This window comes from Labrus bergylta, chromosome 11 (genome assembly GCF_963930695.1).
Source record: "Labrus bergylta chromosome 11, fLabBer1.1, whole genome shotgun sequence".
Classification (NCBI taxonomy): domain Eukaryota; kingdom Metazoa; phylum Chordata; class Actinopteri; order Labriformes; family Labridae; genus Labrus; species Labrus bergylta.
The window spans coordinates 30382756-30398208 of NC_089205.1; the positions used below are offsets into that span (position 1 = coordinate 30382756).

A 15453-nucleotide genomic window follows, 5' to 3' on the forward strand; every position below is an offset into this window, starting at 1 on the left:
CTGTCCTTCTTCACCCCTCTCTCCTCCACCTTTAACCCTTTCTACTGTCCTTCTTCACCCCTCTCTCCTCCACCTTTAACCCTTTCTACCGTCCTTCTTCACCTCTCTCTCCTCCACCTTTAACCCTTTCTACTGTCCTTCTTCACCTCTCTCTCCTCCACCTTTAACCCTTTCTACCGTCCTTCTTCACCCCTCTCTCCTCCACCTTTAACCCTTTCTACTGTCCTTCTTCACCTCTCTCTCCTCCACCTTCAACCCTTTCTACTGTCCTTCTTCACCTCTCTCCTCCACCTTTAACCCTTTCTACCGTCCTTCTTCACCTCTCTCTCCTCCACCTTTAACCCTTTCTACTGTCCTTCTTCACCTCTCTCCTCCACCTTTAACCCTTTCTACTGTCCTTCTTCACCCCTCTGTTCCTGCAGCATGATGATGATTATTATGAACGGGTTCTGTACCTGGACGCTCCACACACAGCTGCTGTGGTACAGAGCAGAGTACAGCCTCCTCCCGCTCCTCACGTCCGTCACGTCCCACACGTACACGCTGTGGTCGTTGTACACACAGGTCAGGTGTTTGGCTGCGGGGTCAAAGGTCAGAGCCAGCGTGTCGGGGTACTGAGCACCTGGAGTGGCAGGTGAGCGGCTGCTGTGGGGGGCAGGTACACAGTCAGTGATCAGAGTACTCGGTGGGTTTGTATTGGTTACCATAGCAACAAAAAGAGGTATATTGAACTGAATGTTGTGAAATTTCTTGTTTTTAATGATCACCTGCAGATTGTCTAAAATGCTGGACAATGTGCAGGTGAGTCTCATGTGATAAATGAAGCTTCTTTACTTCTAACCAGAACCAGAAATTACAAAGATTAAGCACCCTTGCTCCACGCTCTGGATGAGTTCCACTCCAAGCCTGTGGGGGCGCTGCAGCGTGCTGATGTACTGCAGGCCGGAGTGACTGAACACTCTGACCACACCGTCAGCACAGCCGCAGAAGATAAAGTCCTCGCTGACGGCCAGACAGCTCGCCGACGCCGTCTGTCAACAACAACATGTTTTCATTCCATTATTCTCCTTATTATATCTACTTCCTGTACAGGTGTTACTTTGTATATCTACTTCCTGTACAGGTGTTACTTTGTATATCTACTTCCTGTACAGGTGTTACTTTGTATATCTACTTCCTGTACAGGTGTTACTTTGTATTATATCTACTTCCTGTACAGGTGTTGTTTTGTATTATATCTACTTCCTGTACAGGTGTTACTTTGTATTATATCTACTTCCTGTACAGGTGTTACTTTGTATATCTACTTCCTGTACAGGTGTTACTTTGTATATCTACTTCCTGTACAGGTGTTACTTTGTATTATATCTACTTCCTGTACAGGTGTTACTTTGTATATCTACTTCCTGTACAGGTGTTACTTTGTATTATATCTACTTCCTGTACAGGTGTTACTTTGTATATCTACTTCCTGTACAGGTATTACTTTGTATATCTATTTCCTGTACAGGTGTTACTTTGTATATCTACTTCCTGTACAGGTGTTACTTTGTATATCTACTTCCTGTACAGTTGTTACTTTGTATATCTACTTCCTGTACAGGTGTTACTTTGTATTATATCTACTTCCTGTACAGGTGTTACTTTGTATATCTACTTCCTGTACAGGTGTTACTTTGTATTATATCTACTTCCTGTACAGGTGTTACTTTGTATATCTACTTCCTGTACAGGTGTTACTTTGTATTATATCTACTTCCTGTACAGGTGTTACTTTGTATATCTACTTCCTGTACAGGTGTTACTTTGTATTATATCTACTTCCTGTACAGGTGTTACTTTGTATATCTACTTCCTGTACAGGTGTTACTTTGTATATCTATTTCCTGTACAGGTGTTACTTTGTATATCTACTTCCTGTACAGGTGTTACTTTGTATATCTACTTCCTGTACAGGTGTTACTTTGTATTATATCTACTTCCTGTACAGGTGTTACTTTGTATATCTACTTCCTGTACAGGTGTTACTTTGTATATCTATTTCCTGTACAGGTGTTACTTTGTATATCTATTTCCTGTACAGGTGTTACTTTGTATATCTACTTCCTGTACAGGTGTTACTTTGTATATCTATTTCCTGTACAGGTGTTACTTTGTATATCTATTTCCTGTACAGGTGTTACTTTGTATATCTATTTCCTGTACAGGTGTTACTTTGTATATCTACTTCCTGTACAGGTGTTACTTTGTATATCTATTTCCTGTACAGGTGTTACTTTGTATATCTACTTCCTGTACAGGTGTTACTTTGTATATCTACTTCCTGTACAGGTGTTACTTTGTATATCTACTTCCTGTACAGGTGTTACTTTGTATATCTATTTCCTGTACAGGTGTTACTTTGTATATCTACTTCCTGTACAGGTGTTACTTTGTATATCTATTTCCTGTACAGGTGTTACTTTGTATATCTATTTCCTGTACAGGTGTTACTTTGTATATCTATTTCCTGTACAGGTGTTACTTTGTATATCTACTTCCTGTACAGGTGTTACTTTGTATATCTACTTCCTGTACAGGTGTTACTTTGTATATCTATTTCCTGTACAGGTGTTACTTTGTATATCTATTTCCTGTACAGGTGTTACTTTGTATATCTACTTCCTGTACAGGTGTTACTTTGTATATCTATTTCCTGTACAGGTGTTACTTTGTATTATATCTACTTCCTGTACAGGTGTTACTTTGTATATCTATTTCCTGTACAGGTGTTACTTTGTATTATATCTACTTCCTGTACAGGTGTTACTTTGTATATCTACTTCCTGTACAGGTGTTACTTTGTATATCTACTTCCTGTACAGGTGTTACTTTGTATATCTATTTCCTGTACAGGTGTTGCTTTGTATATCTACTTCCTGTACAGGTGTTACTTTGTATATCTATTTCCTGTACAGGTGTTACTTTGTATATCTACTTCCTGTACAGGTGTTACTTTGTATATCTACTTCCTGTACAGGTGTTACTTTGTAGATCTACTTCCTGTACAGGTGTTACTTTGTATATCTACTTCCTGTACAGGTGTTACTTTGTATATCTACTTCCTGTACAGGTGTTACTTTGTATTATATCTACTTCCTGTACAGGTGTTACTTTGTATATCTACTTCCTGTACAGGTGTTACTTTGTATATCTACTTCCTGTACAGGTGTTACTTTGTATATCTATTTCCTGTACAGGTGTTGCTTTGTATTATATCTACTTCCTGTACAGGTGTTACTTTGTATATCTATTTCCTGTACAGGTGTTGCTTTGTATATCTACTTCCTGTACAGGTGTTACTTTGTATATCTATTTCCTGTACAGGTGTTGCTTTGTATATCTACTTCCTGTACAGGTGTTGCTTTGTATATCTATTTCCTGTACAGGTGTTACTTTGTATATCTACTTCCTGTACAGGTGTTACTTTGTATATCTATTTCCTGTACAGGTGTTGCTTTGTATATCTACTTCCTGTACAGGTGTTGCTTTGTATATCTACTTCCTGTACAGGTGTTACTTTGTATATCTACTTCCTGTACAGGTGTTACTTTGTATATCTACTTCCTGTACAGGTGTTGCTTTGTATATCTACTTCCTGTACAGGTGTTGCTTTGTATATCTACTTCCTGTACAGGTGTTGCTTTGTATATCTATTTCCTGTACAGGTGTTACTTTGTATATCTACTTCCTGTACAGGTGTTACTTTGTATATCTATTTCCTGTACAGGTGTTACTTTGTATATCTACTTCCTGTACAGGTGTTACTTTGTATATCTATTTCCTGTACAGGTGTTACTTTGTATATCTACTTCCTGTACAGGTGTTACTTTGTAGATCTACTTCCTGTACAGGTGTTTTGTATATCTACTTCCTGTACAGGTGTTACTTTGTATTATATCTACTTCCTGTACAGGTGTTACTTTGTATATCTACTTCCTGTACAGGTGTTACTTTGTATTATATCTACTTCCTGTACAGGTGTTACTTTGTATTATATCTACTTCCTGTACAGGTGTTACTTTGTATTATATCTACTTCCTGTACAGGTGTTACTTTGTATATCTACTTCCTGTACAGGTGTTACTTTGTATATCTACTTCCTGTACAGGTGTTACTTTGTATTATATCTACTTCCTGTACAGGTGTTACTTTGTATATCTACTTCCTGTACAGGTGTTACTTTGTATTATATCTACTTCCTGTACAGGTGTTACTTTGTATATCTACTTCCTGTACAGGTGTTACTTTGTATTATATCTACTTCCTGTACAGGTGTTACTTTGTATATCTACTTCCTGTACAGGTGTTACTTTGTATATCTACTTCCTGTACAGGTGTTACTTTGTATATCTACTTCCTGTACAGGTGTTACTTTGTATTATATCTACTTCCTGTACAGGTGTTACTTTGTATATCTACTTCCTGTACAGGTGTTACTTTGTATTATATCTACTTCCTGTACAGGTGTTACTTTGTAGATCTACTTCCTGTACAGGTGTTACTTTGTAGATCTACTTCCTGTACAGGTGTTACTTTGTAGATCTACTTCCTGTACAGGTGTTACTTTGTATTATATCTACTTCCTGTACAGGTGTTACTTTGTATTATATCTACTTCCTGTACAGGTGTTACTTTGTAGATCTACTTCCTGTACAGGTGTTACTTTGTAGATCTACTTCCTGTACAGGTGTTACTTTGTATATCTATTTCCTGTACAGGTGTTACTTTGTATATCTACTTCCTGTACAGGTGTTACTTTGTAGATCTACTTCCTGTACAGGTGTTACTTTGTAGATCTATTTCCTGTACAGGTGTTACTTTGTAGATCTACTTCCTGTACAGGTGTTACTTTGTAGATCTACTTCCTGTACAGGTGTTACTTTGTATATCTACTTCCTGTACAGGTGTTACTTTGTATATCTACTTCCTGTACAGGTGTTACTTTGTAGATCTACTTCCTGTACAGGTGTTACTTTGTAGATCTACTTCCTGTACAGGTGTGTTCTCCTGTCTTACCTTCAGGTTGACCCAGGCCTCCAGCTGTCGGTTGCTGTTGAACAGACACAGCAGACCAGAGCTGGTGATGCAGTAGGTGCTGGTCGCCTTGAGGCCACGCCCACATGCCACCCCGCTGAACACACTGTTCTTATGGTCTCCTAGCAACCCTGACCGACCAATCAGAGGCACCGTGCTGTTCACCTGGATACAAGAAGACCAAGAAAATAGTGTTAATTCCGACGTGTCTTTGAATCAGAGCGCTGAGCTGTGATTGGCTGATGGGAGGTCAGGTTACCCGTTTCTCTTTAGAGGCGTCCAGGTACCAGAACTTGACGTGTCTGTTTCCGGCGGTGACAAAGTAGCTGTTGTCCTGAGAGAAGGAGACGGCGAACACTCTGCTGGACACTTTGTTTGAGGCGATGATGGAACCTTTCTGCTCCAACACACCAACAAGAAGAAATACAATGATCACCCCAGGTGTGTGTGTGTGTGTGTGTGTGTGTGTGTGTGTGTGTGTGTGTGTGTGTGTGTGTGTGTGTGTGTGTGTGTGTGTGTGTCTCTGTGTGTGTATGTCTCTGTGTGTGTGTCTGTATGTGTCTGTATGTGTCTCTGTGTGTGTGTGTCTCTGTGTGTGTGTCTGTATGTGTCTGTATGTGTCTCTGTGTGTGTATGTCTCTGTGTGTGTGTCTGTATGTGTCTCTCTGTGTGTGTGTGTGTGTGTGTGTGTGTGTGTGCTCACCCTCCAGTCCCACACGCTGACGGTCATGTCGTGTTGGTATCCCACAGAGACGATGTAGCGGCTGTTGGTGGAGAACGCCACACAGGAAACTCCGTATTTATGAGACTGAACCTCGGCCACTTGACCTCCACCCACCTCCCACACCCGCACACAGGGCATGTGACCGCTCTGAGACACACACACACACACACACACACACACACACACACACACACACACACACTTATGAAAAGGTGACATGTAGAGAGTAGGGAGGGTCATCCCTTAAACATCCTGGGGAAATAAATGCAGCGTACTGCAGAATACTGACAGCCAATCAGGAGATTTAAAAGTGGGCGTATAAGTTGGTATACTCTGTATTACTCTTACCTCACCAGTGACCAGGTGTTTCCCATCGTGCGAGAAGGCCAGAGCACTGAAGGGCTTCCTGAAACACACACACACACACACCCCCCCAAGTGAGTAACACCAGAGAGAGAGACAGAGACAGAGAGAGAGATTGAGAGAGAGAGAGAGAGAGAGAGAGAGAGAGAGAGAGAGAGAGAGAGAGAGAGAGAGAGAGAGAGACAGAAGTAATGTTGTTGTCAGCGTCACCAAACTTTAGCGTGTGGTGATTGGCTGGGCGGGACACACACACACACACACACACACACACACACACACACCCCAAGTGAGTAACACCAGAGAGAGAGACAGAGAGAGAGATTGAGAGAGAGAGAGAGAGAGAGAGAGAGAGAGAGAGAGACAGAGAGAGAGAGAGAGAGAGAGAGAGAGAGAGAGAGACAGAGACAGAGAGAGAGATTGAGAGAGAGAGAGAGAGAGAGAGAGAGAGAGAGAGAGAGAGACAGAAGTAATGTTGTTGTCAGCGTCACCAAACTTTAGCGTGTGGTGATTGGCTGGGCGACACACACACACACACACACACACACACACACACACACACACACACACACACACACACACACACACACACACACACACACACACACACACACACACACACACACACACACACACACACACACACACACACACACACACACACACACACACACACACACACACACACACACACACACACACACACCTGGACGTGTTGATGATGTGACTCTGTTTGTTCTTCTTTGGGTGAAGCAGCACGATGACACACCTGAAACACAATCACAGCAGGAGTCCACGTTTCATCATCATGTTGGTCAAAACGACCGTTACAGAAAAGCATGCTGGGAAAACAAGTGTTTGCATCAGTCTGTGTGTTTCTAGTGACTTAAAGGGGGCGGGGCTTACCCTGCTGGATAGGCGATGAGCCCTGAGTTTGGATCAGACGTCACACCGCTGCTGCTGACTGTGCTGATACCTAGAACTTTCTCCAGACTCACCTGACACACACACACAGAGTCACACACACACACACACAGAGACACACACAGAGACACACACACACACACACAGAGACACACACACACACACACAGAGACACACACAGAGACACACACACACACACACACAGAGACACACAGAGACACACACACACACACAGAGAGACACACACAGAGACACACACACACACACGCGCGCACACACGCACAGAGACCCACACAGAGACACACACACACACACACACACACACACACACAGAGTCAGAGTCACACACACGCACGCGCACACACGCACACTAATTACAGTCTTAAGTAGTTCGTGCTGACAGTCTTTTATTGTTGTTATTGTTGTTATTGTTGTTATTGTTATTATTGTTATTGTTGTTATTGTTATTGTGCGGTCAGGAGTCACAGAAACAGACGGGTCGCAGATTTGAGCGGAACACCGGTGTTATGTTTCATTTAGTGTAAACATTAGCTTGTTGCTGTTGAAGTTAGCGGACAGACTGTGACGTCTTTAAACGTTGGTGTCGAGCTGAACACGTGTAAACAGAGTGATGGTGATGACGCAGTGACTTCCTGTTCATGTTTGTCTGACAGCAGCTCGGTTAAAGTTCGTCTTTAGACTTTTTTTAAACTTTTCAGCGACGCTCGGCTAACGGGACAGAGCTGCTAACAGTTAGCTGAGCTAGCTTCACGGTTACCCTGCTGGAGGTTACCCTGCTGGAGGTTACCCTGCTGGAGGTGTTCTTGTGGCGGCTCTGTCGGCTCTTCCTCCCCGCTGGTGGTCTCCTCTTCGCGGTGTCTGCCATCCTCCCCGCCTCACGGTCACCGGAACACAGGGAGAGCAAACCACACCGAGCCGCGGCACCGGGGATCAAACGGGGTCAAACAGCGCGGTGCTGATCCATAAAGCTCCGTGATGAGTGATGGGAGGAGCGGGGAACTTTCTCTAAACTCTCCGCTGATCACAATGATGGAGGACTAGCTTAGCTTCATGCTAACTGGAAGAAACCTGACACATCTCTGCGGCGGGACTCCGGTTCAAACAGAGCCCCGCCCACTTCTTCTTCTCTTTTTATATTATCGTAGAGCTCCACTAGCGCCACCTGCTGGACTGGAATGTGGAACTAAGGGAACTGTGCGACTGGCTGTTTCGGACACCGCGAACTGTACCAGCAGGAGGCTATTGGTGCGTTCAGGTGCGCTCAGGTGCGTTCAGGTGCGCTCAGGTGCGTTCAGGTGCGCTCAGGTGTTTCCGACTTCTGTGTGTTCACGTGATTTCAGTTCGGAGAGTCGGAATGTTGTAACAACGGCACAAAACAGCATCAACGCTACGAAGAAGAAGATCAGTGAAATATTGTTATATTTGAGCAAAAAGTTGATGTGCAACATGTGAATTAATAAAAAGTGTGTTAATATTAACAAAACATATTTCCCCCCCAGCTGATGACAATTTTGACATCAAGTCGGGCACCTAATTCTTCTCCGAGTTTCTGAGTTGTTGTTCCTACTTGAGCAGGTGTTCATGTGCAACTCGTTTTTCCGATGTTTCCGACACCACCTGAATGCAGCATAAGTATTGATTTGGCCAAATGCAAGATCCGCTGTATGCCAAAGGTACAGTGTTGTACTCATCCGGAAATCCGAGTAGCACCTGAATGCAGCATCTATCATTAGCTCCGCCTCCTCCATGTTAAAAGACGGGTCAAATTATAGAATAGAAATACATCACATCATTCAAAATGAAATCAGTGAACACAGACTGTAAATATGAGTTTAAACCACAGACTGTGAAAATAATGGACGGGACCAGGTCCCCGGTGTAGTGAAGCTTTTATTGTTAGAGCTCCCCCTACTGACTGGCTGCAGTATAGGTCATAAGCCCCGCCTCCTCAATGATAACAGATGGGATGTGGGTCAAACTGGAAAGCTAAAATACTCGTCACATAACTTTTTTCCAAACCTAAACTCTGCTGTGATCATGAGTTATTATCACCCTACATTGTGTTCAAGTGCTCATTTTTCTGTGAACTTTGTTTTAAATAAGTTATTTGAGGTTGAAAAACGGGATTTTACGTCATATTTGACGATGATTGACAGCCGCTTATCTTGCGTAGCTCTCTTTGTGAATAACAAAGTTACGTAGTGAAGGAAAGCCGAGACGCCGTTGAACTTTTCCGTTCAGTTTTTTCGTCTTTTTTGAGCTGTAAAATGAGTTGTTCTGCAGTAAACTGTTCTAACCGACCTGTGGGAGATAACGGATCTTTGCAGCTTTTTCGGTAAGTAAAAAAGTGATTTATGTGTCATTGGTTAAAGTCGTTATCTAGCTAGCTAACACATAAGCAGTCTAAGTTAGCTGAAATGTTGTAAAGCTAGGTTACTTATCCGGCATGATTTATCTTTTTATTTTATTTTATTAAATGAGCAAACCTAATAACTGACATGCTATGTTTCTTGATATTGTTATGTCGTTATTGTGATCCAGACTCTGATTCCAGCTCCGGTGAGGTTCAGCACACAAACTGGCTTTCTGATTATATGAGAATATTTAACATTAGTTTAATTCATCAGGCTGGCCCATGTGATGACAGTTTAAAATAATCTTCAATAGAAAGTGGCAGGAACACTTTTGTCTTAAAACATAAATTCATAAAGCTGATCATATTATTGGATTCATCATGTCTTATTATATATTTTGTTTTTCCTCATAAATAGTTCTCCTGTCTTAAAAACAAACTTTAGAACCTGAAGTTTAGCAGAACCTGAGGACAGATCTGATTTCAGGTCTGAGGCAGAAACATCACAGTAAAATTCATTATACATTTAACTCTGTGATTGTTTTTCTTTATTCCAGAAGATGCTCTCAGATTCAGATCCATCAGCAACGTGGAGGACTCGTCCCCCGACAACGCGGAGGACTCGTCCCCCCGACAACGTGGAGGACTCGTCCCCCGACAACGCGGAGGACTCGTCCCCCGACAGTCCTCCGACAACATGGAGGACTCGTCCCCCGACAACGTGGAGGACTCGTCCCCCGACAGTCCTCCGACAACATGGAGGACTCGTCCCCTGAGTGTGACAGGGGTGTCCTCTCTCGATGGTCTTCTTCTCTTCAGTTATTAACTCTTGAAAACAGCAGCACAACATGCCAGACTGTTTGACAAGTCTGTGATTGAATAAATTGAAATGGAATCTCATACGTATCTTGCTATGCTTATTGGCTTTAAATGTTTAATATGAAATAAGTTTGAAGGCCATTTATCTCAGACGAGCCGGCTGTGACAAACTGAGCTCGTCTGTTAGCTTTGCTGTTGTCTTAGCTGTTGTTGGTCAAGAAGAAATGAATGTCAGTTCAAGGCCTTTTCAAATGTGAGCTATAAACTTAACTGCTAAATTATTTTACTGTGACCAACACGTTGTTGTACTCCAGTTAATCAGAGACAGTCAATTCAGATTTTTAAAAAGTTTATTTAAACATTTTATGAAAAGAAAACTTCAATAAACAACCCCTGGCTTCATTAACCATGTGGAAAATAAGTAAGAGAGACCATCAGGTCAAACTGCTGGGACATAGGAGAAAGTATAAAACATAATTTAACAAAGAAATCCAAACAAAAATCAAATAAAGTAAAGAGATCCTGGATGATTGTTTGACTGTTAAAATATGATGGAAAAGCAAATCCAACACAACCCTCCAGCATCTGGCCTTTCAAACACAGGGCAACATCATGTAGAGAAAAATAGCACCATTGAATATATATATATATTATTTTTTTAAAGATTTATTTTCTGGGCTTTTTGTGCCTTTAATGCAGAGAGAGGACAGTGGATAGAGCCGGAAACCAGAGAGAGAGAGAGCGGGGAATGACATGTGGAAAGAGGCCACGGGTGGAAGCGAACCCGGGCCTACCGCTCGAGACGAGACTCTCAATACATGGGACGCGCCCTGACCATTGAATATTGACCTGGATCTCTGTGTTTTATCTGAGGATGACTATGGTAGCCTTCTCACTGTTCACTGTCACAAAGCTCCAGACTCTGTCCACCTTCTTCAGACGTCGATCAGCTCCTCTGGGTGATGGCAGAGAGGACTCTTCATCTGGGAGAGCTGCTGGTGTAAGGTCATTTCTCCCACAGTGGATGAGCAGGGCATCTGGCACAGGTGATAAAAGGAGGAGGTTCCTTCAAACTCTGTGACCCCAGCCTGACCTCTGTAACAGGTGTACAGATGAAGGTTGAAATGAGTCATTTTTAGGTTCAGTTGATTGTAAAATGGAAAAGAAAACATCACCTTTCTATTTAACATTTAGCTGGTGTATGACTCAGTGTGATTTTTATTTTTAGAAGACTGTATTGTTAACAACAGCTTGTTTTCACAATCCTCTTTTGAAACTTAAATAAAAATCACAGGATATAAACTTTTAACAGATGATTTTAACTTACACTTCAGCTCTGTGGAAGATGTCAGACCAGCTGCTTTTATCTCTTCTTTGCCTAAATGAAGACACAAAAAACAATTGATTTACTGTTCACTTAAATATATTAGAAAAGCAGACATGACTCACATTGCAGACTATCAGTTTCTAACAGAATACAACATATCTTACCACCTGTAGCCTACGGTCTGTGGTGCTAACCTAGCTTAAATATAGCTTCAATATAGAACGATTTCATTAAAACCAGAGGACCCAGCAGCCCACGTGTTTTCAATAATGATCAAAATAACTGGATTTTTTAAACCACAGAGTTTAAATATTAGACTTTGAATACGGTGGTTTGTTGTACTTACACATTTCTTCATCGTAGACCGGCAGAGCGCTTTCAGCGTAGCTGGGCTGCGTAAGTCATCAGGGCAGTACGATAAGTGGGCGGGGCGTGTTACCAGGGCTCCTCCCCCCGGACCCTACTGCGCAGACTCTGGCTCCAAATGACGTCAAAATCACAAGATGGAAGCGCCCCTAAGCGGCGTAATTTGGCTTCAAGAACGTTGAGTGGGAACGGCTACAGTGCTCGCCCACTGGTTTGAAGCCTGAGTGACGTCCCCCGTCTGTCCCTGCAGGGGGCGCTGGAGTCCCATCGACGGCGTCCCCCGTCTGTTCCTGCAGGGGGCGCTGGAGTCCCATCGATGGCGTCCCCCGTCTGTCCCTGCAGGGGGCGCTGGAGTCCCATCGATGGCGTCCCCCGTCTGTCCCTGCAGGGGGCGCTGGAGTCCCATCGATGGCGTCCCCCGTCTGTCCCTGCAGGGGGCGCTGGAGTCCCATCGATGGCGTCCCCCGTCTGTCCCTGCAGGGGGCGCTGGAGTCCCATCGATGGCGGTCTCCATGCTGGAAATGCTGTCTCAGTCTAACTTTCAGTCAACCTAACGACAGGCTGAGAGCTGGAGCTGAGGCGGGTTTTAAACCTCCTGACAAACCGTTACACCGCGCCCACCTGTCAATCAGGTCAGCTACACGCCTTATTGTGAATAACTCTTATCCTTCATCAAATCAAAACTGATGAGTCATCAAAACATTCACCCCCCGTACAGTGTGTGTCCATCCAGACATGAGCTAATCACACCTATTTGGTTTTTTGAACCAGGCTGTAAACATGTTCATCTCTGCTGTAAAAACAGGCTTTTTAGAATGGGTGTGTATGTGACTTCCTGTGCTTCTGCAGCCAGCCTCTAGTGGACACTCCAGGAACTGCAGTTTTAACACCAGAGGTTACCACTTGTACACAACAGAGTAACCACTATCCTAGTCAAGAGCAATGCAGCATGAATCACCTTTAAACTGGACCACGGTTTTACGGTTTAATAAAGCCATGTTCGGACAGTGTGTTAAAATAATGAACAGAACGATCAGACAAATGACAGAAAAAGGTTTTATTCAGCAGAGTTCACTCAGAAAACTATATTTCTCTTTTTATTTCACAAGTTTCAATATAAAAAGATTCAAGTGATGCATGAAAGCATCCCAAAGTGTCTGTGATTAAAATGAGGAGTTTAAACAGAACTGAACATTCAGTGTTTCTAAAAGAGACCAGAGAAGTGGTTCTCAACCTGTGGGTCTGGACCTCTTTCACAGGTCAGACGTAAAATACGAAATCTTGATGCACAAATTTGATCTTCTCTGATGGACTTTTAAATGAGATGTAAATGTTGGATTTCCTTTCTGAGATATCACGCAATCTGAGACTTTTGAGAGGTGGTAATTATGACTTGAAACACAAGTGAGACGTCTAAAAACGTAACGTCAGGTCTACTGGACTCAAGAAAACATGCGTCAGGATGCTAGCACGTTAGCTTTCAGCCGTGTTGGTCTCACTCATGACGGTATCAGTGGACGTAGCCTTTCTGTTTCAAGAATCAAGGCAGTTTAGAAGTGCCTTAAACCTGCATTCTTACTACTGTCCAGCAGGGATGACTCCCTGGTTTTGATAAAATGGTCCTACTTGTCAGTTGATTTATTCCCTCAGTAAACAAGTCTATGGTCCCGATCTCTAGTTCCAAGTGTTCTTCAAAACAGCCAATTATGGTCCCGTTTAGTCACAGAGAACATAAAGAGGGGGAGGAGTTAGCAGCAACAGGTAGCCACACTGTCTGCTAATATCGGCACTTCTGGCTCCTCCCCCTCCCCGCAAATATAATTAATGTGGCGACTTCCCACATTGGCTACGTCCAATTCTTATAAACCGTCCGTGGTAAAAGAGCAACATCATGTGCTTCTCTCCAGTATGAGTGAGGCCTTTAAAGACCATCACACGGCTGTGGTAACGACATGACGGTCTTACACTGTTGAAGAGAAATCAAAGTTTAAGTTCACATAGAATGGCCGAGCCATCAAGATCCCCATAAATGACTGAAAAGCAACAATTAACAATAAAATGTGTCATCACAATCAAAAACAACACATCAACCTAGATGATCTCCAAAACATAAAACTTAACAAAAACAGAAGAACAAAATCTCTTACGAAAAAACAAATTCTTCTTTTTCGACAAAAACAAAAAACGAAACATCTAAGGCAGACGTTAAAAACATTTTCACCATCAACAGATTAGTGCATTTAAGAGTTTAAACAAGACACAACGGCAACTTCAAACCAAAGAGTTACACCAATGAACAGCTGGTCTGCTGGTTAAGATTCAAACATCATCTTTATCTTTGTGTTTAATGACACGTGGGGTCCCCCAGGGAAGCCTCCTGGAGCCTCTGAAGTTTAAGGTTTGAAATGACAGTCCAAAGTCCGAGTAAAGGTCCAATACAGAAAGCCGTCCCATTGCCTGTTCTGCAACTCTAAAAGTGCTTTCAAACTCAATCCTGAGTGTGCAGAACCCATTTCATGATCTCAAGAAAAATGGAATTAAAGGAATTGGGAAGGTATTTTAGAGTGAAGGGCAGTGTCAAAGTTTCTCGTCCTTGCAGGAATCTTTATTGCTTCCAAAAATTAGTAAAGATCTTCATAAACCCTAAAAAACCCAAACAAACAGTACAATCAGAATAATCCCCCCATTGTCCTGAAAAATAGTTGATTTCTTACAAAAATAAAGCGGAGGGACGCTTCAGCTCAGGGTCCATGTTAGCTCACAGTTTTTAATATTAGCTTAGCTTAGCAACAAGAAGAACCATCTGTGTGGGGAGAGGGGGTTGTTTGGTGAGGCACTGGATGTGATGATCAGCACTTCCTTAATATATCAACACAAAAGTGGCGCGACCATTTTGAAACATTCAACTTAAGATAAAAGGCCAAAAACGACCTCACTCATGTTTGGTTCCTGCTTGCTGTGTTCACATAATTACAGTAAAAAAATAAAGGATCTTTGGGCTTTGATCTGTGGTGAATCATTCAAAAGAGTCATCACCTCAGACTATCAGTTTTTACATTTTTTAGAGTAAACAATAAACCGAAAAATAATCATCATATTTATCACCACTAACAACAACGCTGCAGTCCTTCAACTGTTTACGGACCAAATATTCACTCCTGGAAAAAAGTTGTTTTCTTGTTTTTTTTTAATGAAAATGCATTAAGAAGACCTGAATGTGTTCCCTTTTTATATTTATCATTCTAAAGTCAAACTGTAGAATCGAAGAGTACTTTATGAATTTCTGGATAACTTCGATGAGTCCTGAAGAAAAGAACAGAAAACAGAAGCTGGTTTTTTTTTTACTGAGCTGTGAACTGAAGTTGAATCAGCAGCATTCAGAGATCTGACCTGTTAAGAACTATCACCATACTTCTCCTGCAGGACGCTCACCTGCCCGACTGATGGTAAAGTGTGACTGACAGGCGTAGCACCAAGCAGGCG

At 42.5% G+C, this 15453-nt stretch overlaps 1 protein-coding gene and 2 long non-coding RNA genes across 4 annotated transcripts in view; 1 reads left to right on the plus strand and 2 right to left on the minus strand.

The window, feature by feature from the left end:
* Positions 1–8217, minus strand: part of wdr62 (WD repeat domain 62) — a 28482-nt gene extending 20265 nt beyond the window's left edge. The window contains exons 1-9 of the mRNA XM_065960554.1: positions 7893–8217; positions 7067–7158; positions 6867–6929; positions 6149–6206; positions 5780–5947; positions 5336–5473; positions 5059–5241; positions 871–1031; positions 456–645 (exon numbers count right to left, since the gene is read on the minus strand). Of these exons, the coding sequence (XP_065816626.1) occupies positions 456–645; positions 871–1031; positions 5059–5241; positions 5336–5473; positions 5780–5947; positions 6149–6206; positions 6867–6929; positions 7067–7158; positions 7893–7970 (1131 nt within the window). The 5' untranslated portion in view covers positions 7971–8217. The remainder of the gene's footprint in view (positions 1–455; positions 646–870; positions 1032–5058; positions 5242–5335; positions 5474–5779; positions 5948–6148; positions 6207–6866; positions 6930–7066; positions 7159–7892) is intronic.
* A 14-nt stretch (positions 8218–8231) lies between these two features.
* Positions 8232–10358, plus strand: LOC136180520 (uncharacterized). Its single transcript, XR_010667145.1, has 2 exons — positions 8232–8370; positions 10016–10358. It is a non-coding gene; the product is annotated as an uncharacterized lncRNA (long non-coding RNA).
* A 251-nt stretch (positions 10359–10609) lies between these two features.
* Positions 10610–15447, minus strand: LOC136180518 (uncharacterized). 2 transcript variants are annotated; one of them, XR_010667143.1, is made up of 3 exons: positions 11951–15447; positions 11605–11655; positions 10610–11372 (listed from the first exon to the last, which is right to left on the minus strand). It is a non-coding gene; the product is annotated as an uncharacterized lncRNA (long non-coding RNA). The 2 variants fall into 2 exon arrangements; XR_010667142.1 differs by having other exon boundaries at positions 11605–15447.
* Between the last annotated feature and the right edge of the window lie 6 nt (positions 15448–15453).